General features: G+C 39.8%; 1 protein-coding gene across 5 annotated transcripts; it reads left to right on the forward strand.

Moving 5' to 3' along the window:
- The first annotated feature begins 35 nt into the window (after positions 1 to 35).
- Positions 36 to 24,280, forward strand: osbpl9 (oxysterol binding protein-like 9). 5 transcript variants are annotated; one of them, XM_008330063.3, is made up of 24 exons: positions 36 to 180; positions 1,367 to 1,417; positions 3,891 to 3,969; positions 8,854 to 8,930; positions 12,495 to 12,590; positions 12,976 to 13,023; positions 13,925 to 13,954; positions 14,034 to 14,084; positions 15,464 to 15,502; positions 17,340 to 17,433; positions 17,930 to 18,034; positions 19,001 to 19,160; positions 19,626 to 19,738; positions 19,866 to 19,984; positions 20,077 to 20,162; positions 20,275 to 20,455; positions 20,698 to 20,782; positions 20,880 to 20,990; positions 21,079 to 21,142; positions 21,260 to 21,400; positions 21,486 to 21,564; positions 21,668 to 21,759; positions 21,843 to 21,978; positions 22,361 to 24,280. In XM_008330063.3, the coding sequence occupies exons 1-24, from the start codon at positions 70 to 72 to the stop codon at positions 22,433 to 22,435; spliced, it is 2,223 nt and encodes a 740-aa protein (XP_008328285.1). In that variant the 5' UTR covers positions 36 to 69; the 3' UTR covers positions 22,436 to 24,280. The 5 variants fall into 5 exon arrangements, with proteins under 5 accessions (XP_008328285.1, XP_008328294.1, XP_008328301.1 ...); XM_008330079.3 differs by lacking the exon at positions 36 to 180 and adding an exon at positions 575 to 593; XM_008330072.3 differs by lacking the exon at positions 15,464 to 15,502.
- The last annotated feature ends 386 nt before the right edge of the window (positions 24,281 to 24,666 follow it).

Genomic DNA, 24,666 nt, shown 5'->3' on the forward strand with positions numbered 1-24,666 from the left:
GTGGCTGTGTCGCTGTGACGCCAGGTTACTCCATATCCGACTCCGCCCTAACCGTAGCCAGTCGTAAAGATGGCGTCCATCATGGAGGGACCGCTAAGCAAGTGGACGAACGTCATGAAAGGGTGGCAATATCGTTGGTTTGTGTTGGACTACAATGCCGGCTTGCTCTCTTACTACACGGTACGTGAATCCCTTTGTTTGTACGCGCCAAACAGAGCCGCTTAGGCGGTTATAGAGACTCTTAAGTTGCCGCTGGGTGTCATGTCGAGTGGGAGTAGGGCCCTGTCTCAGCTGATACAAAAAGGCGGGTCCTCACAGTGACGGACCTGACCGTTGACTAATAGCGATGGGCCTCCCTGCCATCTGACCAATCAAGTGTCTCCGGTTTCTTTCTACTTCCGTATATGCAGCTAGCTTTCCTTAGCTAACAGCAGAAATGACACAAACACACCCAAAATAATGCTTCGTTCAATATACAAACCACGAAGTAAAACGTGTATTATATCATTGATTTCGTTAAGTGTCTGCGGGAGTTGTTGGACCGTTAGACCAAACGCTAAAGATACTTCGTAGGAAAAAAGAGACTGCCAATTGTAAGTTGTTTTTTTGTTGTTGGAACGTTGCATTGATTAGTGTAAAATAACGACATGCCTACAGTCAGTTTGGAAATATAGTTGTCCTTATTCTGGGTAAACCATATTACTGCATTTGATTGTGTTGTGCTAAACGCATTTGGTTTCACTATAAGCATGTAAGGCAATACAATAAATAATCGTGTTATTTCGAAATGTGATGCAACGCCCGAAGTGATCACTGTGGTCAAATATGCTCCTTAGATGTATGTAAAAAAAAACCTTAATACCTGATATGCTCCTTAGATGTATGTAAAAAAACCCTTGATAGTTAGTTTTTTCTGATCCAAGTTACTAAGAATATTTAACATGCAGAATCCAGCTTAATAAATGGCCCAATATAGCATATAGCTCTGGTTTTTTTTTTAGAGTTTTAACCCTTCACTAGTGATGTATCATAACCCTAACATTACACCACTAAACACTAATGAACACTGTTCACCAGTTCTGCACATTTCCCAACACTTACTAGCATGATTTACAATAGCTAACTTAGGCAAAGGTCACCATGACTTCATTTCAATTGATACAGTGACTGTGTCCATTGAAATGAAGTCGTTATCAGTGTTTAGTAAATGATACCATTACAGTGGTTTCAACAGTGCTTCTTCCTCCAGCCAATACAATTATCTTTATTTACTCCTAAATATTTTAATTCCATAAAACTAAAATGAGCCTATTGTCTGTTTTTGCAACAACAACTTACAACTACTCATTTGTTCTGTCATTTGCAGTCAAAGGACAAAATGATGCGGGGTTCCAGAAGAGGCTGTGTCCGACTCAGGGTAAGAACCCAAGTTGTGAACATTGTATGGACTGTATGCGAAGAACACATGACATCACAGCTGTGTTTACAGAAGTAAAAAGCAAGCTCTTGTCTGGGGAGCAAGTCACACTTTGGCAATTGTTTTAGTTCCACTGAATTGCTCATTTAATCTACTATTAATATTTGCAATGTACCCTGGCTATGGAAAATAATTTTGGCATCTATCTAATTAGCCACATATGAAAGTGGCCTGTGTTGGTTTTTAAAAAATGGATTTCTATTCCTCACTTATTTACTTTGTTTTACTAACAAATATAACATCACATATGGGCAAAAAACGGGTTGTGCCACTTTTGCCTGCAGTAAATGGAGCCTTAATGATTTTTTGTTCTGTACATAGTAATGACCACTAGATGGAAGCAGTTGACTCTGTGGTTCCTGCACTTGTCCTGAATAATCACTACATAAATAAAGGTTCTATTTGCAGGAAGAGCAGACAATATATGTCTGGAGTGGATCTAACATTTTAAAAATAGGAGACACAACTTTTGATTGTAATTTTTATTTGCACAAATTATAATAAAACATTAATTGTCCTGTAACACCAGATTTGACCTGTTCTATGATTTTGTTAAATATGTAACATTAATTGTCCTGTAACACCAGATTGATGAGACAAAGCCTGTTGAGGAAAAGAGGAAATTACAGAACCTGCAGTTAACCTTCACAGAGCAGAAGTAAAAGCATCTCAATCCAACATAATGTAAAGGTCAGCGTCCTGACCGCAAAATATGAACCACTGAGCTATGGTTAGTATGAAACAGCCAGTAGAAAATGTACAAACAAATGTAAGAGATCAACACGAAGATGACATTATATTAAACCATTCTGTAAAGCTCAGATAAGGTGAAGTCATGTCTGGTGCTTTATTAGTGGTGATGTAACTCAACGGATTCACGATGGCAGAAAAACTGCTGTGAACAAAAAGGGAAAAGGTTTGCGACTGGCTCCGTCCAACGTAGATAAACATAACAGTATTTTACCCTGTCTTGAAAAGGTGACCTTTATGAAAAGGAATAGGTGGTAAAATGTGAAAAACAGAATGAAATACATCGGCCCCTCTGGTACAAGAGTAACGAACTCTCCTCCCTCTCGGGAGAACCAGTGTTTGGTTGCTGTAACGTCTGCCTTTGGGATTTGATATTTTTCTGTTCTTTAAAGTTAAAATGCTCCTCTTCATCTATGATGAAACCCTTCTCACTGTGTCCCTATTTGGTCACAAGTGGAAAAGACATGTTAACACATCAGTGTTGCATCATCAGACTCTCCCTGTACATGTTATTGTCAACTCCATGACATCTGCATGCCTGGTGTTCCATAGTGATGTGTGACACAAACGTCCCATGAAATAAAAAAAATAAAAAAAAAAAAGCACAAGTGAAAGAAACCTGTTCTGAGGCCTTACCTTACGGCAGAGGAAGTATCTCCTGAAAGTACCTAATAAGAGGATGCACTATTGTTCTCGCAAAGGTCACAGGTTTCAGGACAATAATAAAAAAAATAATCTGGTTCTGAACATTTATTGTTATATTTTTTTTAAATTTAGCCTGAATTCCGTTTCATTACTATACAATAACTTACTAAAATGGTAAAAGTTTAAGTGGTTATGAATGGGACTTCAAAATTCACTTTGTTATGATAAAACATTTACAATTCATTATAAATAAAGCTAACTGGTTTGTGGAACTTCAACCTGTAGACCTGAAGTTGAAACCTCCACAGATGCATGCTGGGTGTTTAGATGTTCAGGTGTTTTTGTGAAATTAAACATTTTTCTCTGTGGATGGGAATTATCTGTGTAATTCATTCTTCCCGTTACATTTAATTTTTAATCTGATTGATTTCAAAAATCGATTATTACTGTTAACGTTCCAGGTTTGACAGCTTTTATTGTTAGTATTTAACACCGTAAGTATCACCCCAACATATATCGGCTCTCTTTTATTTTATTACTCTATTACACCATGTAATTTATTGCAGACCCAGTGGTTTGTGGATTTGGGTGTATAAGGAAGCTGTGAGTCATACACCCTGCTTCTGTTGCTAGGAGTAATTGCCCCAGTCAACAGCCAGGCCAGTATCTCTGCAGTCGCCTGCTCGCTGCTGCTCCCCAGGGTCTCTATCCCTCCTCCCAGCCCTGCCGCTCTCCCTTTTAACTCTACCGCCTCCCTCCACTATCATGTAAGACTGAAACCATACGAGCGTGAGTGTGTGTGTATGTATGTGTGTGTGTGTGTGTGATTGTCAAAAGGTGCTGTGGCCAAAGATAGAGAAAGATGGATTGAAGGTAGATTATAGATGACACTGGATGACAATGCAGCAGGAACATGAGGAAGGCATGAGGGGAAAATCCAAAAGTGGAGTATGACGTGTCCTCTCTCTCTTCCCCCCCGCCCCCCACTCTCTCTCACTCTCTCTCTCTCTGTGCCTAGGGAGCTGTGATCGGCATTGATGACGAGGACGACAGCACCTTCACGATCACTGTGGACCAGAAGACTTTCCATTTTCAAGGTGAGCTGCTCTCTTTAATTATGCCCTCTGTAAACTCACCACCTTTTCTTTGTTGTCATTTTCTTTTGCATCTCTTTTTTCTGTCCTTCCTTGCTGTATTTTTGGTCCCTCACTTATGTTCTTTCTGCCTTCTTCCTTCTCTCTCTCCAGCTCTCTCTATCTCACTCTCTATCTCTCCCTCTCTCACTCATGCCTTTCTCTCTCCCCACCTTTTTAAGACTTGGATTGGTCTGCTCTAACTGCAGGAAACACATGCACACAGGCATTCAAACAATGTCAAAGCACACCGTGCGCATTCTTGCCTCCTTTCCAATGGATGCGCTCCAAAAGCTGAGACGTTGGAGTGAAATGTATTTCTGTTGATAATCAAAATTTAGCTCCACTGCAGGCTAAACAAATTCCTCTGGAACTGAACGAGCAAGTAAGGCTTTTTTTTTTCTCCTGATTGTGGCTGAGGAGGAAGACTTCCGTGTGCAGACGAGCCTCTGGGAATAATAAGGGAATACTGCTGACTTGGAAGCTGAGCTTAGATTCTTTTGTTACTTCTGCCGTTCGCCCTGGGTTACACCGCTGCCGTCGCTCACGCTTTACTTCGTAGGGACAGGATTGGCTCGGAGCTACAGCATTACCCCCCCTCCCTCCTGTCCTTCCAGCACTTCCCTCCTTTTTGACAGGGAGCTGTCCAATCCAGCACAGCACAGTTTTACTCCCATCACATCACCAGGTCTTTAACTAACCTCTTTTACCTTTCCTTCATCTCTGTACCATCTGTCCGTCCGCTAAAAAAAAAAAAGGAAAAAAAGAATTGGCAACACTGAAAAGCTTTACACTTCACCAGCTGCACCCATCATTTAACCTACTCCTTGGGGGTCAACATCCACAGTCCATGAACCCCCCACCCTTCACACCACCTCCATGCCCTCTCCCATGTCTGTGTTCCGAAGCTGTATGCTGTGGTTCTACAAACGCAAGGGTAAGGTAAAAAAAAAAAAAACCATGCACGTCTCACAGTCAGCATGCATGCCAGTCCAGAATGAGGGGATGGAATGCAGCCGCTGTTTGTTTGTGTTCTGGGATGTACAGTCAGGGTGGAGCAGTGTGCTTTGTCACACATGAGTGAGTTGGTTTGCCATGGTGGTTCAAGGACAGTTCACAGCTTTGACCCGACTGGTCAGTCAGACAGACAGACAGTCTGTGTCCAGTGTGAACTTTGACCCGACTGGTCAGTCAGACAGTCAGACAGTCTGTGTCCAGTGTGACGTGTCCCATGTAGTCAAATATCTGTCCTGTTGTTAGCTGTTCGTCCTGGCTGCACCTAAATTATTTTTAATAACAAGAGTGGATGTGGATGGAATGCTGTGTCAGATTGTAAGACGCACGACTAAGAATGGGGCAACATGATGCTCTGCAGGATTTATTGTGGAAATACAAATGTGAGACGATACTAGAAGCAACTGTCAGTGCAGAACAAAAAGGGTTAAATGTTTTTAAATTTAACCATATGACAATACACAACAAATGACTCCAGTTAGAATAAAGATATACAAAATGTTTTAATAACTATAATGTGTTTTTCCTGTACAACACTGTGAGTAAACAGACTTCTGTTCTTCAGATAACACTGTACTTTATTATCTGAAATATTAACCATAAACAGCACAGGAGTATTATATTTGTTCTGAAGTTTTAGAAGTTATTACCCAGTGGAAGGTGAACTGTATTTTATCTTTATATAATCTTATCCCAGTTGTCAGCTGACTAAATGTTCCTGACACAGAAACATTTTTTAGACAAGTTTTGTCTTTTAGTCATGGGGTTTGTTTAAACAAAAGAAAGTTCATAAGACAGTTAGACTCATCAGAAACATACATTTGTCTGTGACTAACCATGGTTTCAGAGCAGCCTGCAGGAATATCGTCAGGTTTTAAGAAGAACAGCTAAGTTTGGACAGACCTACTACAAATATTTGAAAACAGTAAACACACCTGGAGACGTATTAGGATCAACTCATGACACTCTACGTGATCGTGACTAAAGTTACTACTTTAGTCACTGTTTTTATGTACATAATATTATTATATAACATAATATTATTGGTTTAACCGTGGAGTGGATGCCAGTGTGTAAAGGACAGTGGAAATCAGAGCCTGTTTGTTGATACTTGTATCTTTAAAAGGCCGTCTGTTTCCAGACAATATGAACAGTTTCCAAGGATTAAACTGTATCCCATTTGGAGCAAAGAATGACCTTGTTGTATCACAAAGTCCAGTTCTTCCTTTCGTAACGGCAGCTCATCTCACAGGTTGCCGTGTTTTTTTCACTGCTGACCACCCACTGTGTGAACCTCCACTGCAGTTCTCTACCGTCTTTCTATTTAGAGATGCATTCATTATTCATCAGCTCCTCTTCCCCCTTGTGGGTGTCCACTGGAAACCCCGACCCCCCCCCCCCCCCCCCCCCCCCCCCATCTATTTCCCCTCTTTTTACCCCCTATGCTCTCGTTCCCCTCTTTGTCAACGACAGCTATCAGTGTCCCACCTTTCTTCTTCTACCCCATCAGTCTACAGCTCACTTTTACAGGCTGCTGACTGAACCTAATCATGATCAAATCGAAGTCTAGTGTCTGTGTGTGTGTGTGTGTGTGGAGCCCACGTGGTTCAGTCGACCCAGACACCTGGGGATGAGTTCATGTGTTTCCATCCATCTAAATCGCTGCTAACGTTGACAACAACATATCAGCGTTTATTATCGTCGTAGTCGTTGCAGTGTCACTCAAATAAAGCTGTAGATAATACTAGGATTTTTGAACGTGTTTTTCCAGGGATACAACTTATTTCAATGAATTGTCTAACTTTGAACTGCTTGAAGTCATGCAATGGTTTGAACACAAAAAGGAGGATGAATATCTCTCTAAAGTATTTTATTCAAAGAAGAAATACAGCATTTAATTAAGTTTTGGAGACCGTTTGTTGCCTGACTTCCTGACTGAGCAGTGGAGGGTTTGGGGGAGTCAACATTGCTTGCTGGAATTGTAGAACATTTGGACTGTACTGTTTATGTTGGGGTCACTTTTTGTACTTTGTACAAATTGAACAGTTCTACAGTCTATGTGACGTCAGCAAAATGTCCCTAAATGTAAAATTTGTTCCATTTAATGATAATATGCATGAAGACAAGGGAATTATACATTTCTGCAATCCACATGAACTGTTCTCCCTGTCATTTGGAACAAATGCAGTCTTTGTTAGATATCATTTGTTAAACTGGCCATGGAACCGTTTGCACTTTCACCAGCCTCATAAAACGTGGTGTGAAATGTTGTTGCTAGTTTAAAATAGCCTGGTGACCTTTTGTTTCTCTGTTAAATTTTATTTTAGCCACACAAAAAAAAGCATGTGACAAGAGTCTTAAAGACACCGTAAAGGACAAGTGAATTTTATCTGTGACATTTACATTTATTGACTACATATAGAAGATGAGGTTTATTTGAGATATATAAACTTTGTTGTTGGTGTGATTTCAGTCTGTTTTAATACTCTTGTCTAGGTTCTCATTAACAGGATACGAGTCAGAGAAATAAGGCCACAAACCTTTGAATGATTGGGATTTTTTTCTAATTTTGTAACAGGAATTTACCAGGGAAATGAGCAGCTTAAACCTAGCTGTTTGACTCAAATACTTGTAAATATATGCAGTCCCTGTTAAATTTGTTAACTATTTAAATTAAGTGTCTCCTCGTGTGATTGGCCGACTGGCTCATTGACAATCTGGTCATACCTTAAAGCAAATTGAACGTTGAACCTGTGACGCTGTCTCGTCATCTTAGCTGATGTATATTAACAGCCCTGTTAGCCTACTGTTCACACACACTATGTATGGAGGAGAACATCATCAGCTTGTGTAATCTGCTCTGACTGAGGGGGGGGTGAGTGAGAGAGCAGTGAGGCGCTGTCTGAGTGGATTGGCCAGAGCCTCTGTTTCTTTTTAATGTCTTTAAAAGCTTTTGTGCTGTAGCCTCTCAGCGAGAGCAGCCATTCCATCTACTGCACCGTCATGTTTCCAACTCAATCAAAAATGACTCTTACACAGGATGTGAAGTTGCGCCTGCCAGTTCAGTGCCGTATATTTTACGACGTTCCTCCACAGCCTGCAGGACTGTATTTTGTTTCTGATGTGTTTCCACATTCACCGTGAAGCAGTGGTGAAGTTATTTGTCAAACACGTTTTTTTTTTTGCACCTATGACTTCAAACCCATTATGTCATTTTCTGTGCATGTCCTGAGGCCTGCAGTGGGTCATTGTTTAATGTCACTGAAAGTCTGTTTGTTTTCTGTCTGAAGCCGGGGTGTGACTTCAACCACTTCAGTCGCACAAAATGGTACAGGTTCCTAGAATGATGTAACTCCAGGTCTGAGTAAGGGTTTGACGCCGAGTAAGGGTTTGACGCCTTTGTGAATATACTGTATTTAACACATTGTTTTAAGTGACATGTTGATGGGGAGGTTGACGCCTTTGTGAATATACTGTATTTGACCCATTGTTTTAAGTAACATGTTGATGGTAAATACAGTGCTACAAAAGAGCAGGAAATATGACTTGATTGTTGATATTTTCCATCATTGAAATAGTGACTATTTTTAACCTTGTTGTGAGTGGGGTTTTTTTTCAGTGATTTTCTTTATGTTTCACTTGCTTTGTTTCTCCTTCTGCATATTAACCTGGATTATGTTTTAAAACTTTGGTCAAATTAAAAAATGACTCATTGTTCTCTTGTTTCATGTTTACATCATTAGTCCTCTACACAAATCATTTCTGATGTGTGTCCTGTGAACCTGCTTCATTGAATGTGTGTGTGTTTTTTTTGTTTTTTTTTTTAACCCTCAGCCCGAGATGCAGATGAGCGGGAGAAGTGGATCCATGCCTTAGAGGGAACCATCCTGCGTCACACCCTCCAACTCCGAGTACGTAAGCTTGTTTGCTTCTTTAGACTTTGCATGTGTTGTGCAGTTAATCCACCTGGTATATTTACACAAAAGTCTGCCCGAGGGCTCAGTCCCCGGCTCAGTGGCCTGGTAATATCTGCCGACTTTTAATCTGTTTTGCATGAGGTATAGAAACTATTACCATACAGAACTGAAAATGTGAACAAACAGTTGGTAAAACATACGGCATTCTCTAACCTTTTTTTTTTTTCTAAACCGCCCTCATGAACATACGTTAAAACTCATCGATTGAGAAACTCTGATGTTTCAGATTATGGATTTCTAATGGTCATTAAATTATGTTCACAAAATCTTTGTTAGGCCTCATATTTAGGAAATGTTGTTGGCCAAATGTTAACTATGTTTTAACTTTCTTTTTTGGATGCATTGGATGACATTATATTTGATCAGTTTAGTCTCACTTCATCAAACTGGACGACTAGTTTTTACAGATGCACCGACGACCGATGGTTTCAGAAGATACTTCTTTCAAGTATCTGTACTAAAAAAAACACGTACTAGTCCAGCATCCAAATAGTTTAATGTCTTTTTACTGTAGGCAGCTGCGCATCTGTCAGTGAGTGTTTTGTGTTTCGCTACTGCAGTTCAGCCAGTTGATAAAACTTCTCTTTACATCCACGGCACAGTGGAAAGATGGGTCACTTTACAAGGTCACTTTGTTGTGAGTTATTTGACGACATTGTCCATGTGTTATTTGTTTAGTTGATACATGAAAATATCGTCACACAGTCTAAAGGACTCTGTCTTTACTGGAGCCAGTGTTTGGTTTCATATATTTGTTTTTAATTGAAATGAAGAACGTTTAATTTTAGTTCTGTTTTTATATTGTAGTTGTAGTTCTGTATTTATTTTGTATTTATTTTATCCGTGGTTTTATTGATTGTTTAATATGACGACAGTGTCAGTTTAAAGACTGTTGCCATGGAAACATTTAGTGTCTTTTTAAACTTGAAATAGCCTTCTGATAAGTACGTTCCTACTTGGTGTGTTGACCATTTCCCAGTCGCATTCCCTAACGTTGTAAAGTATTAGTATTGGTACTCTCTGTGAGTACACAAATAAGAATATGATTAGGGATAAACCTACTAGTAATTTTTTATTTATACATTGTGTAGCATCGTCGTGTGATAATTAACAAAGTACTATGTCTAATATTAATGACCACATCAACTCACTAGAGGTCAGTCATTTATTACCCACAAGGCCATGGAGTCGTCACAGCATTAGCTCAACACTAATGTCACGTTTTTCTCTCTCAAGTGACAGACATGAGGTGGTTGATGCCCCCCTAACCCCCCTTCTCCCCCCATGCTACACTTTTTTTGTTTGTGTTTTGTGTGATAATAAGTTCTATGAAACAGAAGGAAAAATAGATGTAATTAGAATGAATTTCTTGGCCACTCCCCCACCACTGCCTTTTAGTTTTTCCCCCTGCTGTCCAGCCAACCCTCTGCCCTTGTTCCGTGACATCATCACCACACCTCACACAGATCTTTCCACCAGCCTCTTACTTTTCCTCTCTAAAACTCAATATTTTTTACCCAGTGGCCTCCCTCCCTCCTCTTCCTGTGTGAAACACTCCTAATGTGCTACGTGTGCCTGCTTGCATCGGTGCGCTGACACACATGCTCAGGCGTCATGTGACCTAGCTCTATCCAATCGAAGACCAGCTTGTTGGATCAACCCGAATGTTGTCCTGAAGAGCCAATCGGTGAAGCTCTTATACTTGTCCTTCTGAGTGGTGCCGTTTTGTGTGTTTCTCTTCTGTCTGACATGAGAGGAAGTGAGGCTTTCCTGCCCTGAGAGGGAGGGAGACAGGGAGGGTCCAGGATTAAGTCAGCACTGCCTCATACCAAACACTAAGCTGATAACTGCAGCTGAAGGATATATATCAAAGCTGGACTCACCACCGAGTGAACGCACAGTGTGGGAGACTGCAGTGAAGGGAATACCGAGGAGGGAGTTTACCGTTTTGGCCTGAGGGAGGAGAGAGAAAGAACAGCAACTGTTTCACTGCTAAAAAAAGAATTGTTACAGTAGTTAGAGGAAAAACAACCATAAAAAAAGTCACTGAAAGGAAGGAGAGCCATCTTACTCAGGCTGCGTGGCCTGATGGGAGAGATGTTGACACTTTGATACGGCATGTCCATTGGAGAAAGGCAACCAGTGAGTAGAAAAACACAAACACCACACTTTACTGCAGTGGTTTAGGCAGTTTAAAGTGGGTCACTGTGTGTGTGTGTGGGGGGGGAGGAGGAGAAAGGTGAAAGAGCTCTGTTGTTGTTTGTAGGATCTGTGTTGAGTGACTGAGGTAAAAACAGGAAGTGTTTGATATAATGACTGTACGTTTACAGTCTGTTTACAGTCTGTTCAGGAGAACCAGTCGGAGCAGCGGAGTGTCAGATGTCTGTGAATATTTTAGAAACTGAGTAGAACTGGAATCCCCGACATCATGGTGTGGTATTTCTTATAGGACAGGATCGATTTAAAATGTCTAGATAAACAAATAAAACACACCTGAGCTTTAGTGAAAGTTTTCCTTTAATTCTACATTTGACAAGCATTTTTTACAGGAGTAATATTACTTTTTCTTTTGTTTGTTTTTTTTTTTTTGCTCAAGTGCTCATGTCGTCAGCCGTGTGGAGTTTTGTTTTTTTCTTTTCTCCGTTATGCTGACGATTGAATCACCTTTGATCTTGTCGAAGTGCCGTTAGCTAACAGTTAGCCAGGCTCCCTGGCTACTGAGTAACCTCCGACACCGTGCTCTACAAAGTGTCCGTGTACATTAGTTATAATTCACTGTATTCTACAGTGAATTATAACTGAGCTCAGACTGGAGCTTGTGGGATTTTTGTTTTTTTACTCAATGGCCTTTCTCCACATCCCCATGAAGGTGTCACTAACACAGAGTAAAGTTTTGTCAAACTACGGACGACACAGGAGTCATCGGAGCAGCCGGTCTGAAACAACGGAAACATCAGAGGTGCTTTGATAAAAGGCGGACTTACTTCCCGTTCGTTTCAACAGCCAGTGTCAGTTTATAAATCACTGTTTTCTTTTACAGAGTGATCCATTTTAGTTGAAGGCCTGTGTCGCAGTAATTACACTGAACAGTACTGCGTGTTTTACTGCATGGTTGGTCACCTGACCATGTATCTGGTGTGAAGGAGAGGTCACTGGTCAAACAAATGTGTTTAACATTTAGGACCTTGTGGAGTACGGTTGTTGTTGTTGTTGTTATTCCAGTGACTACACCGTGTTCAAAATGAGTTAAAACCTTCTGTTGTTATTCCAGTGACTACACCGTGTTAAAACCTTCTTTTTTTGGCCCCAGATTAAATGAGGATGAAGATGAAAAAGTGAATGAGGTTAAAATTGGAATTTCAACCGTTTGTTTGATTTACTACAGTTGTCTGTTGTCTTATCACAGACAGGTGTTTACTCACCAGCAGTTATGTCTGGACTGTAGTCTTTAGTCTGTCCAGTCCTCAGTTTTGTTTTTTTGTTTTTTTTAACCTCCAGGAGGCCGAGACTGGATTAGTTCCAAGTGTTCAGGACTTTGATAAGAAGCTCGCTGAAGCTGATGCCTACCTGCAGATTCTAATAGACCAGTTAAAGGTAAGAAACAATTCACTCTTCGTCAAATTGACAGTTTTGATTGTGTGTGCCATTTATTTGGAAGTGTTTGGGTTCAGAGGTAAAGTAGATTTTTTACATCTTCTAGAATGAAATAAGAAATTAGATTAGATTATATTCTAGTGTATGTGGAGAATCTCGCTGTGACTCTGATTATAAATCACCGTCTTCTTCTTCTTCTTTTGGTCCATCTCGTGTTATTGACAGTCTGTTCGATAAAGCAGAAGTCGGCTGTGATACTTTGACTGTATTAGAAGCAGCTCTATATAACGTGACACGCTCTCTTCAGAGTCACCGTTTTTATGCTTTTATTCTTCACTCTGTGTTCAGCTCAGCTCATGTTGCTGCACTTGTTTCTTTCACACAGCTGTTTGATGAAAAGATCAAGGACTGCAAAGAAGATGAATCACGTAGAGTGAGTACCAGCACAGCGTCTCCGTCCTTGTCTCCCGGCCTTTCTGCTCCATGTTTACGTTGTCATTCATTTGTGTCTTGCAGTAGTGGAAAGGTTTTAATCTAAGTTTAAGAGAGAGAGGAAAAACAGAAAGGCGTCAGTGTGCTCTGTGTTATTGTCAAATTTACCACATTGGAAAATGCTAACACTCTCTTTTTCAATAATATGCCTTTTTTTTCTAAAGCTATGGTTTATTAGTGTTTAATAAAAGACACGCCAACGTTTCCTGCCTTTGATGCGATCAGTGAATCAAAGGAAACCAAGAGAGTTTTTTTCACATTTCTAAACTCGTTGGCGACTTTTAAGTGAATCCTCCGTGCCATTTGTCTGATAACGTGCAGTGTTTGAAGGTAAGATCAGTTATCGTTAGTGGTCGAATGAGTTTGCTCACTCTGTAGGCGTGAATTACTGCACTGATAAAGAAACAGACAGCAACAGCTGATTATTGAATCTTTCTTTTTTCTTTTTTTTAAATGGCTGCAGTTGGTTTCCTCAGTTTCCCACGTACTTGAAATGAGTCTCTTAACGTTGTCTCAACTTTAACTTCAGTATCTCAGTAAAAATGTGTTCATTAGCTACAACTGTTTTTAACTTCAGTATCTCAGTAAAAATGTCTTTATTAGCTACAACAACGAAGGCTGTTGAGATTTAGGGTTTTTTTTTTCAGGGTGTCAGTTTCATTGTCTATTGTTTCTCAACTGAATCCATTCACTTCCTCTTTGTCATTAACACTCACTGTTTGTCATGATGACCTGTCCGCCCACTGTGGTTTTTTTGGGTGTGTCAAAGATGAGTAACAGTGACCTTTTCCAGCTTCTTTTTTAATGGTCAAGTGATGTCGTTGTGTGTTTTCTCTTTACAGAAAATAGAAAATTTGAAGGAGACCACATGTGTAAGTCACAACTTTTTTTTTTTAAATCATGTTGTCTTCAAGTTTGGCTGTTTGTGAATCCTGTCTTTTCTCTTTTCAGAGCATGGTAGAGTCCATCAAGCACTGCATTGTACTGTTGCAAATCGCTAAGGTAAATGCACTTGGAACTCCTTTAACGTACCTGTCTGAGGCCTGTCCCTGTCCCTGTCCTTGTCCCTGTCCCACCACATCACTAACAGTCACTGTCCTCGTGCACTTCAGCATGGTGTACATCACTAACAGTCACTGTCCTCGTGCTCTTCAGCATGGTGTGCTGTGCGTGTGAGGGTGTGTGTGTGTGTGTATGTTTCTGGGTTAGTTCCCTACTCACTGGTGTGGTTGGTGGTGAGGGTGTTGCAAGTATCTGTTTCATCACTTGTTCTGTTTAACTATTTAAAAGGAAGTGCAGCAATTGTTTCTGCGCCTTGTGTTTGTTAGGTGTCAGGATCCTTTTTTTTGTGAAGGTGAAAAAAACCCCTTTGTGCTGAACATAGAACCATAGTGTAACAGTCACAGGTCCAGCTGCAGCACCAGATTGTAAGACTTGAAACCAGATTAAAGAAGACTGTGGAGCTCAGACCCAGATGTAACATTCACCGCTCAAGTGCTGAGACGGTCAGAGATATCTTTATGAATACTCGTCAAAGCCAAGAAAGACGTCTTTCAGAAATCTTTAAGAAGTTTAAACTCCTTCATTTCCCAAAGGGAAGGATTAATAAGTAAAAGTATCTAAATAATATAATATAACTGAGTCCCTTATTTACCCCGACGATGGGGAAATTTACAGTGTGAGTCTTTGTAACTGACACGGGAGGCACCATCAGGGGTGTGTCAAACCCAGGACCCTCGACTCTTTGTTATCACTCTTTTCCTCTGAGAATCAAACCCAGGACCCTCGACTCTTTGTCACTCTTTGTGATAACCATTACACCATGGAACCAAATGTAAATAGATTTTAAAAAGTCAAAAATGTATACATTTGTTTTGGCTCTTAAATTTATACTTTAGACTAATTAAAACTATATAAGCAGAATATGAAGTTACCAGTGAATTGCAGTCAAATTAGCTTTCTGAAAATACACTGTTATACTACCTATATTAGCTTTTTCATATATTAATAGAACTAATCAATAAAAAAATAAAATCAAAAATAAGATCATTTCTGAATTTGTGGAACAACATTTGATTTATTTGTGCAAAAAGATAATAACGTTGTGACTGGCCACATTTTCATCTTTAAAACACGGTTAAAAACCATATGTTCTGCTCCGACATCCACAAATCTGACACACTGGACTAATGTAGATTAGTCTCTGCTGATCTATAAGAACCACGTGGAGGTTTTTTTTTTCCGTGTGATGAACGACCTATTGCATGTGGGACGTTGGTGAACATCATGGAATGGGAGAGGTTTGAAGACGGCTGTGATTGATGCTCTTTTTAAAGATGATTCTCACCAGTAGTCTAACCTTGTCTTCTCAAAATTTTAAGGACCAAAGTAACGAACAGCATCATGCAAACGGACTTATAGTAAGTTTGACGACCTCTGTCAATGGCAAGACATTTGGAAATCAAAGCCACTGCTAACTTTCTTTTCCCACTTTGTTTACTCTCTACTATAAAAAAAACTTTGATTAATCGGTTCTCTTAACTGCATGGAATCTTATTTGGAGAAAAGCCTCCAACTGTTTCCCTGGTGTCTGTCATGTCTGTGCTCTTAATTAACTCTTATCTGGTGTAATTTGGAATTTAAATTTATGCATTGGCTGGGAACTATTCTTTTCTTTGTGAAGATAGAAATGTGTCTGTGTGCAAGCTCGCTCCAGATATGAAAAGCCAGTGTCTCCATTCTTAGGTCACACAGCACATGTCAAACATACGTGTCTGCACGTCTCATTTGACCTTTACTTCATCCACTAATTCACTATTGATTTGGATCCACACTGCCCTGGTGTTGAGCTCAGTACCAGCAGCTCAGTGCTGTGTGTCAGCATGTTTTCACTCATGACACATTTGCTTTATTTTTCAACACTTTTCCAATTCAAAGACATTGGTTTCCTATCTGTCTGTCAACATCTGTGTCATCGTTTAATAAATGTGTTAGTTTAGCGACACCAAAACCTCTGACTTGTTTTGGGTTGAGGTTACACAAATGTTATGTTGTTTTTATGCGAGCTGAAGGCAACAATTCTTTTTAATCTAATTCTATTTAAGCCTTTTCTTTGCAAACAAATACTTATTCATATAATAAACAATGGGCAAAACATAATAGCTTCCAGGAAGATAGGAAAATCAATGTCAAACGTTTCCTGAGGCTTTTAAGAACAGTAGGCGGTGCGATGTGAAGGGTTATAGGTGGTTGACTAACACGTGTGTGTGTGTTATAAGAACAGTTAAATGCAGCGTTGCTTCTGCATCTGTAAAATGGAGAAAATAGTCACTGCACTGGACTCAGGCTTTGTTTACAGTCACTGAAACACTGGCAGTGTTTTGGATTTTTTTTGTGACCTTTACTCAGTCAGAGAGATTTAGAGATTACTCTGAAGCAAGTGTACAAATTTGTGTACACAGCAGACCTGGGGTGGGTTTTTTGTTTGTTTTTTTTAATGTGAGGGTCAATAAATTTCACTGTGTCATCACACGTATTGCTGATGTTGTTGGCGTCAGTTTGTCTGTGGATGAATGAAGGTCTAGAGTACAGACATGCTGCACCAATCACGGTTAGTTAGCGTGTGTGAAGGCTCTGATGGCAGAGAAATGACCACCTCTGTTGTTAATTTATTATTGATCACACTGGTGAAACCTGGTAACTTCTTTCCAGGAAGTGTAGTCAAGGAAATTGATCTTCCCATAACATATAGCAGGTATATATTTCATTGGTCGGTGTGCTGCATCAGTACAGCATCGAAGGGATCAATGAAAACTGCACAGAGAGCTGGTGGCCACATTTACAAAACCCTGTTTTCATATATAAGTATAATGAGTAATTTATAAGAAAAAAAATATATAAGTATAATGAGTAATTTATAAGCAAATTGATGATTTAAAAAAAAAAGATTTTGATGCTTCCAACCAACGTTTTTGATGCCTCCAACATGTTTTGCTCAGTAATTTAATCAAAGGTTTCAAATACAGGTTTAGATTTCTTGCAGTTTCTTGCAGTTTTAGCTGCTTTTGTGGAAGAGGAATGGAAGTGTCTGAGCTCGAAGGTGGAAGGACTGGGGTTTATTGTGATTGGCAGCTGGAATATTTTTTTCTTTTCTTTACAGTATAGATAGTTTGTAGCTGATGTGTCAAGAAGTCGATTTATCTTTTTAGGTAGTTCTTTTATGCCACTCTAACTGCGGTGTTGTGTTTATTCCTTCAGAGCACCATTAACCCAGTAGATGGGATCTTCCAGCCGCCTCTGGACACTCCTGTAGTCGACACCACGATGCCAACACAGACAGCACTACCAACAGGTGTGTGTGTCTGTGTGTGTGTGTGTGTGTTGTTGACCTAATCATCTCTTCTGCTGCCTGGTTTTTCATCGTAGTCCCAGAATCAAGCTGAAGTTTAAACCAAAAACTGAAAACCCTCTAGTGCCCTCTATTGACGTCATCACATTTTCCTCCTGCTGTTTTCAGTCCACTGTACTGTACTTTGCACACAAAAAAAACAACTTTACTACCTGTTGATATAAATTTCAAATGTTTTGAAAATATTTATAAAAATGACATCTTTGTGCTGCCGAATTATTGAATTAATAATAGGTTTCTACCTGAATGTGATTAATTAACTGTGTTAATTGTGATCAGGTGATGCTGCACTAATGTCATGTTTGTTTGGGTTAGTCTATATAAATGTAACATCTCTATGTGTTAGAGCTAACTTTTATTTAGCTTTTTAAAAATCTAGAGTGATTTTCCAACACCATAAGTTTTGTATTAATGTGCCTTTTTTTTCTTCTGCATGAAGACGGTTCTCAGGTGTGTAAATCAGACCAACGACCTTCCACGTTGCCTGTGGGTCCTGTTGTGACCATCATGGGAAGTCTGCAAACCCCAACTCCCAACAGCACAGGTGGAGTTTACGTTTTTTCATTGTTGTTATGTTGTTGTCACCCTATATCCTTGATTTGTTGGATTATTTTACAGACACTACAAACAAAAGCATTGTGGATAGTATTACTGTAGTATTTAAAATATTTTAGTGTCACCTAAATTTAGTTTAGTTTAGACAGTAGCCACAAATTGGTCGGGACAGATAAACTGAGAATTTAAACCTTTTAATTTTTTTTTTCTCAAAAGAAAAATGTATTAAAAGCTCAGCCAGTTAAAACTGTATTTTCCTGATTTTATTACATTCTAATTTTATATTAAAAATATACCCCATATCATCTGTGGCCACTAGAGGGCATTATCTTAGGTCTTGAGAGCGATTAAAGCAAAAACACTTTCTGACGAATCTGTTGTTGTTGTTGAACTTGTTAATTTCATTTTCCTGCCTTTCACTGCCTCTTTGACGAATGAAGACAAAGTGTTCGTTAATAATTCAATAATAGTTGATGATCTCTCACACAGGTGTGTTACCAGCAGATCAGATTAAACCTTTATTCTTGAGTCCTTGTAAATCGGTGCAACTTATGTCCCTTTTCCTTCTGCAGATCTTGACAAATATGACGAATACTCAGGTGTGACGTATATGAAAATATGGCAGCACTTTGTTGTTTTTACTTCTCCAGGCCAGAGTGCCGTGTAAATAAAAGCCTAGTCCAAAGGCGAGAGACAGCGAAGGTTCCTGCCTATTTATCTTGTGTGCTGAGGCAGCAGTATTAAAACGCTGTGCTGTGCATTAGGGAGGCAGGCTGCGTGCTCAGAAGGGCCGTCAATACGCTCTGCAGAAGAAGCAATTACTGTATTAAAGACTGGCTGCTGCTCATCTGCTGCTGGACTGGGCTCTGTAGATGAGTTTTTCAACTCAAAAAAACATCTGTGTGCTATGTCAACACTAGTTGAATGTGTGGTTTTTTTTCCCCCTTCCTCTCAGGGAGTGGTCCCTCAGGCCCCAGCAGTGGCGTCTCCTCCCCGGCTCACATCCCTCTGCCTTCGCACTCGGTGCCAGATTTTTCCTACTCCTCCAGTGAGGACGAGTTTTACGATGCCGACGAGTTTTACCAGACCAGTACTTCTCCCAAACACTGCATAGAGTGAGTACAGTAGCAGGTCCAGTCCACCCCATCCCACCCCACCTGGCTGCAGCCGTCACTGTCCTGAAGTGGCTCTAATGCCTGAGACATTGGAGAGCAACGCTGTAAATGTAGTGCTTTTAGCAGCTTCACACAGGTGGCTCAGTTCAGCTGCATCTGCAAAAACAAGAGAGGAAGAAAAAGAAGCAGCTCTACCCCGCTGTCTGACTCTTTCAGCATTTCTGTCTGCCTTATTCTTTTCACATCTTTATCTGTTATCCATCATTCTTCTTGTTATTTTCTTTAATATATTTCTTCCTCTCTTTTCGTGTTTGTCTTCTTTTTCCTTTGTATTTTTACTTCTGTCTTTTTTTCCTTCTGCCCTGTTTTCCTTCTGCCTTTATAACAGTTAATGTTGTTTTGATAAAGGTGGTTGTTACTTTTCCATGTTTTTATATCTATTTTCTTCTCTCTTGTTGTCTTCAGCCCCTCAGGTCCTGCAGCTGCGACACCTCTGACCAATGAAGAGACAGTGTTGAAGAGACCCAACACCACAGAGTCATTCAACTCGTCCATGTCCAATGGAACCACAGACGCAGGTGACGAGAGCTTCCTGCTAATAAATAAAGTTTCAGGGAAACAGGAGAATAAAATTAGTCTCACACAGAAATGCAGAGACCGTGTTCCTCTTGAAAAACATTTTCATTTTTTGCTTCTTTTCATCAGATATGTTTGACAGCCACGACGATCGTGACGACGATGGTGAGGGCGAGTCTGTGGAGGAGCACAAAAGCGTCATCATGCATCTGCTTTCTCAAGTCCGTCTGGGCATGGACCTCACCAAGGTGGGCAGTGTAATAATGTATGCATGACACCAGTGGGAACGTGTTCTTTTTTTAACATATATTCATAATTCTCTTTTCATTTTGTTTCCCAGGTGGTGCTTCCTACTTTCATTCTAGAGCGAAGATCTTTATTAGAAATGTATGCAGACTTTTTTGCACATCCCGATTTGTTTGTAAGGTATGAACCGTTTTGGACTTTTCTATGTTTTAATAAAATTGTCTTTTTCAAATTCAACAAAAAAAAGCAACAACAAAGAGAATCATCAAACTGTGCTTCCTATTTCCACCAGCATCGCGGAGCAGCCGGAGCCTCGGGAGCGAATGGTTCAGGTGGTCAAATGGTACTTGTCCGCCTTCCACGCCGGGAGGAAAGGCTCGGTCGCCAAAAAGCCTTACAATCCAATCCTGGGAGAGGTTTTCTACTGTCACTGGGATCTGCCCAGTGAGGCGGACGATGCTTCACCACTCATGGTGAGGACACGTTCATCTGTGGTCAGCGTCTTATTGACCAATGTAAACAAGGTCAAACCTCTTTGAGCCTGTGTGAGTGGTTCATGACGAGAAGAAAACAAGAAGAAGAACAAATGCTATTTTTATTTGTTTCTTTTTCTTTTTTTTTTTAATCTCTCTCATGAGAATCTTAATGAACCTCTCAAACACAACAGAATGATAGTGTGTTTTTTTTTTAACCCTAACTTTGTTCTGTCCTCCAGGAGACGGTCTCTGATGGTCCCATTCCCTGGTCGTCACCCAACAATGTGTGTTTTGTTGCAGAGCAGGTTTCTCACCACCCGCCCAGTGAGTGCTTAGAACATACAGTGTGTGGAGTTTTGAGCATTATCCTCATTTGTTACACCCTCCCTGAGATTTTCCACCTTGTTTCTTCTTTCTTTAGTTTCTGCATTTTATGCCGAATGTTACAGCAAGAAGATCCAGTTCAACGCTCACATCTGGACAAAGTCAAAGTTCTTAGGAATGTCCATAGGTGTCCACAACATCGGCCAAGGTACGAGAGGATTTCTCTAACGAACTCTGAACTAAACATTTACTTTGTTAGAATTTCTTTAATATATTTCACTCTTTTTTTGTATCAGGTTGTGTGTCGTGTTTGGAGCACGATGAACACTACATCCTCACCTTTCCTAATGGATACGGCAGGTGTGTGTCTTTGTCTTTGTCACCACTTGAAATATGAATGTGATTTACCTTGGCGTCACTGACTGTCTTTGGAATGTGATTTACCTTGGCGTCACTGACAAAAGTCTTTATCTGCAGGTCGATTTTGACTGTGCCGTGGGTGGAGCTGGGTGGTGAGTGCAACATCTCCTGCTCCAAGTCTGGCTACAGTGCAAACATAGTGTTCCACACCAAACCCTTCTACGGAGGAAAGAAGCACAGGATCACTGCTGAGATCTTGTAAGAACTGTTTGATATCTCTTTGAATAGTCGAAGAGTGAAAACTGAGAAGTTAAAACTCTTACTATTTTTACTTTTCTTCCAGCGCACCCAATGACAAGAAGTCATTCTGCTCTGTTGAAGGAGAATGGAACGGAGTGATGTATGCCAAATGGGCGACTGGTGTAAGTCAGAGTAGACTGACTGTGACCAACAGTCACAGATTATCATTTACCACAAGCTGGAAAAAATCAAATGTAATAAATGCCTGAAATATTGTTGTTCTAGGAGAACACGATCTTCACAGACACTAAGAGGATAGGAATCATAAAGAAGAAGGTCAGGAAGCTGGAAGACCAGCTTGAATACGAGTCCAGAAGGTGAGAGCAGAAGCTTCTTCCATTTAAAAATGCTGTTTAAAAGTGTATGTTTGACTTTTACCTATTTTTCATTTTTACATCAGACTGTGGCGAGATGTGACTCTGAACCTGAAGCTCAAAGACATTGATGCAGCAACCGAAGCCAAACACAGGTTAGAGGAGAAACAGAGAGCGGAGGCAAGAGAGAGGAAGGAAAACGAACAGCAGTGGGAGACGAGGGTGAGTTTTACCCTCATATAAAGAGCAGTAATGGTGTTAATAATTCCTCACTGAATAATTTCAGATTCATCTGCAAAACAGTAAAATGTATATATTTAAAAACAATATTAACATTGAAGTAATGACTTAAACAGGTTTTTGTTTTACAAATTTCTCTTGATGACCTTATCAATGACACAAAATAGAGAACGTTCAAAAAGTAGATAAAAAATATTTATCAAATATTAACCTAAATCCAACTCATTTTCACCAGAGTAATGTTGGAAAAGTGACAGTATTTAGTTTATTATTAAAATAATTTAATTTTTTTTAAAATGTGGCTAGAAATATACAGTATTCTGTCGAGAATCTGGGTCTTACTTTGGTCATGTGTTTTTTCCAGCTTTTCCATGAAGACGGCGAGTGCTGGGTGTACGACGAGCCGCTATTAAAGAGAGTAGCCTCTCAGAGGCACTGAGAAGACAACACGCTCTCTGACACACACACACACCCCCGAGTGTGTGTAAAAACATGCACACACAGCAGAGTCTTCATAAGAACTCTTTTGCAGAAACCACTTTCTTTTCGAGCTTTGGAATGACTGGTGATTGAACGTGTACACAGCTTTGCATTTAACTGAAAAACAACAACATGGAAATGAATGAAACCCAATAGTGGACGCATCAAAATTGTAACGTGACGTCCGGCGACTCTCCTCTCCTTATTATTTGAGCAAACTTGACTTTCGCAGCCATCGCGAGACTCGTCAGCGCGTACAGGAGATGAGAGCAGTTCCATGTCTCCACCCTCTCCGTCAGCTTCACAACGCCACCTGCAGTCAGCTCCATGTGACAAACCAGAGCCGCACCCATTCCTTCACACACACACACGGTCCCCCGTTGGGACATGGGTTAAAAAAAAGAAAACAGTGTTTTGTTGGTGTCCAAATCACATTAACCTTGACAAAGCAAACAGCGCTCTACATCTCAGGGAACCTGATGACTGAGGCGAAGGTTGTTGGCCCCTCTGAGAGTCTGACAGCCTTAGAACTGTGGAACGGACGAATCTTAAAGGGCAGAGGAGAAATTCTCTGCTTGCCTGCAACTAGTTATAACTCTTGTTTATATATAAATATACAGATATGATATACAAATGATGGATATATAAATATATAACCTTTTTTTATTTCCAATTGCTATTTTTGTTTATTTACTTTTCTGCCAATAGTGTAAAAATGTTCAAGGGTATAAACTTGATGGCTTAACTCTAGAAATCATTCCATTTGTCATTTTGATATTCTGCACAGATACCCATTCAGTCCTTCACAGTTCCTACTTAATGTGCCCTGCAGAGGTCCACCCCCTGCATATCCCACAGCACACATGTATGAAATATATATGCAAATTCAATCATTTGTTTTGTTGCCTGCAAAAAAAAAGAAGCATTACCACGTCCTCAATGCCAATAAAGGTTTTGTGAAAAAGACTGTCGGGATCTAAGCAGAGGAAGAAAAAAAAAACACAGTCCTCTGAAAATGCTTCAGTTCTTCCTGACTGCATTCATGAACAAACAAGTGTTTACATATTTTAGACTTTCTGAATTGCTGGTGTGTGACGAGGTTATAAAGCTTGGACTGAGTCTGTGGAGTCTCCCTCTGTCCTGGTGTTCAGAGAGGACGGCTCCAGTGCTGTCGGGAGGAGCGATCTTATGAAGTGCTGCTACATTTAAAGATGCATTCACTTTTTTTTCGTTTGTTAAGAACCACAATTTTCGAAATATTCTACAACATACATCTGCTTCCATGCTCTTAAGTAACAGTTGCAACGGTTGTTTTTTTTAAATGCCATGAGACCAGGAGAAAATACTGAAAATTACAAGACGCTGGAAACACCCCAGAATATCTCAATAACCAGTATCTAATAATGCTCCCTAATGAGTCAGATTAAGTGAAGATGAAGTTTTAATGTTAAATTCTGTTGAATCTTGTGAAGCATTTTATGGACCTGGTGCTGTATGTGCACCCAAGAAAATGCTGATTACAAAACGTGTGGTTGCTGTGATTGTTTAAATGTCTGAAGCATCAGTTTTAAGGGACACTTGCTAAAAAAAAACCTGTTTCTGAAATACTTTAAAGTTAATTTATTTCCTCCATATTATTTCTTTGTATATTATATTCAATCGAGGCCTTTCCATACATTTCACTTTTAATATCACCTGAAGGAAATTAATCAAAACCATTTTTTTTCTTTTCTGATCATAAAGCCATTGATTGTAACAAATTCTCCTGTTTATCGATGCCTAATATTAAACCTCCAACAGTTTATTACTGCTGTGGTTTTTGTCATGGTTCTTTTTAGGAGCATTTTAATGATGTTGACAGAAATGTCTCTTTGTTTTTTCAGGTTCACCAACTGGACCATAGAGTCGATGATGGCAGTAGGACACGTTTATTATTAGTAGCAGGATAAGATTTTTTTTTCATAATAAAATTTAGGTTACTTGGCTAAAGTACCTACACGTGTAAATTATTAAATGTTACCCTATTTGTCGTTATTACTGATTTATACTGATTAAGTTCAGAGGTAAACTATATTGGAAAAAATATATAGTTGAACGTTTTGGTTTAAGTTTGTTCTTTGTCTTCTTGTGAGCAGCTATTTACGACTGTTAGCCAACGTAAACCATTACAATGCAACATGGCGGCCGACA

The sequence above is a fragment of the Cynoglossus semilaevis genome, chromosome 2 (genome assembly GCF_000523025.1).
Source record: "Cynoglossus semilaevis isolate Cse_v1.0 chromosome 2, Cse_v1.0, whole genome shotgun sequence".
Lineage (NCBI taxonomy): Eukaryota > Metazoa > Chordata > Actinopteri > Pleuronectiformes > Cynoglossidae > Cynoglossus > Cynoglossus semilaevis.

Excerpts from the sequence above, each read along its gene's own strand:
- osbpl9 (XM_008330063.3), top strand. The coding sequence starts at position 70 with ATGGCGTCCATCATGGAGGGACCGCTAAGCAAGTGGACGAACGTCATG. Across the intron at positions 1,418-3,890 it reads GAGGCTGTGTCCGACTCAGG|GGAGCTGTGATCGGCATTGA; the intron begins GTAAGAACCCAA and ends CTCTGTGCCTAG. Across the intron at positions 12,591-12,975 it reads TTCTAATAGACCAGTTAAAG|CTGTTTGATGAAAAGATCAA; the intron begins GTAAGAAACAAT and ends TCTTTCACACAG.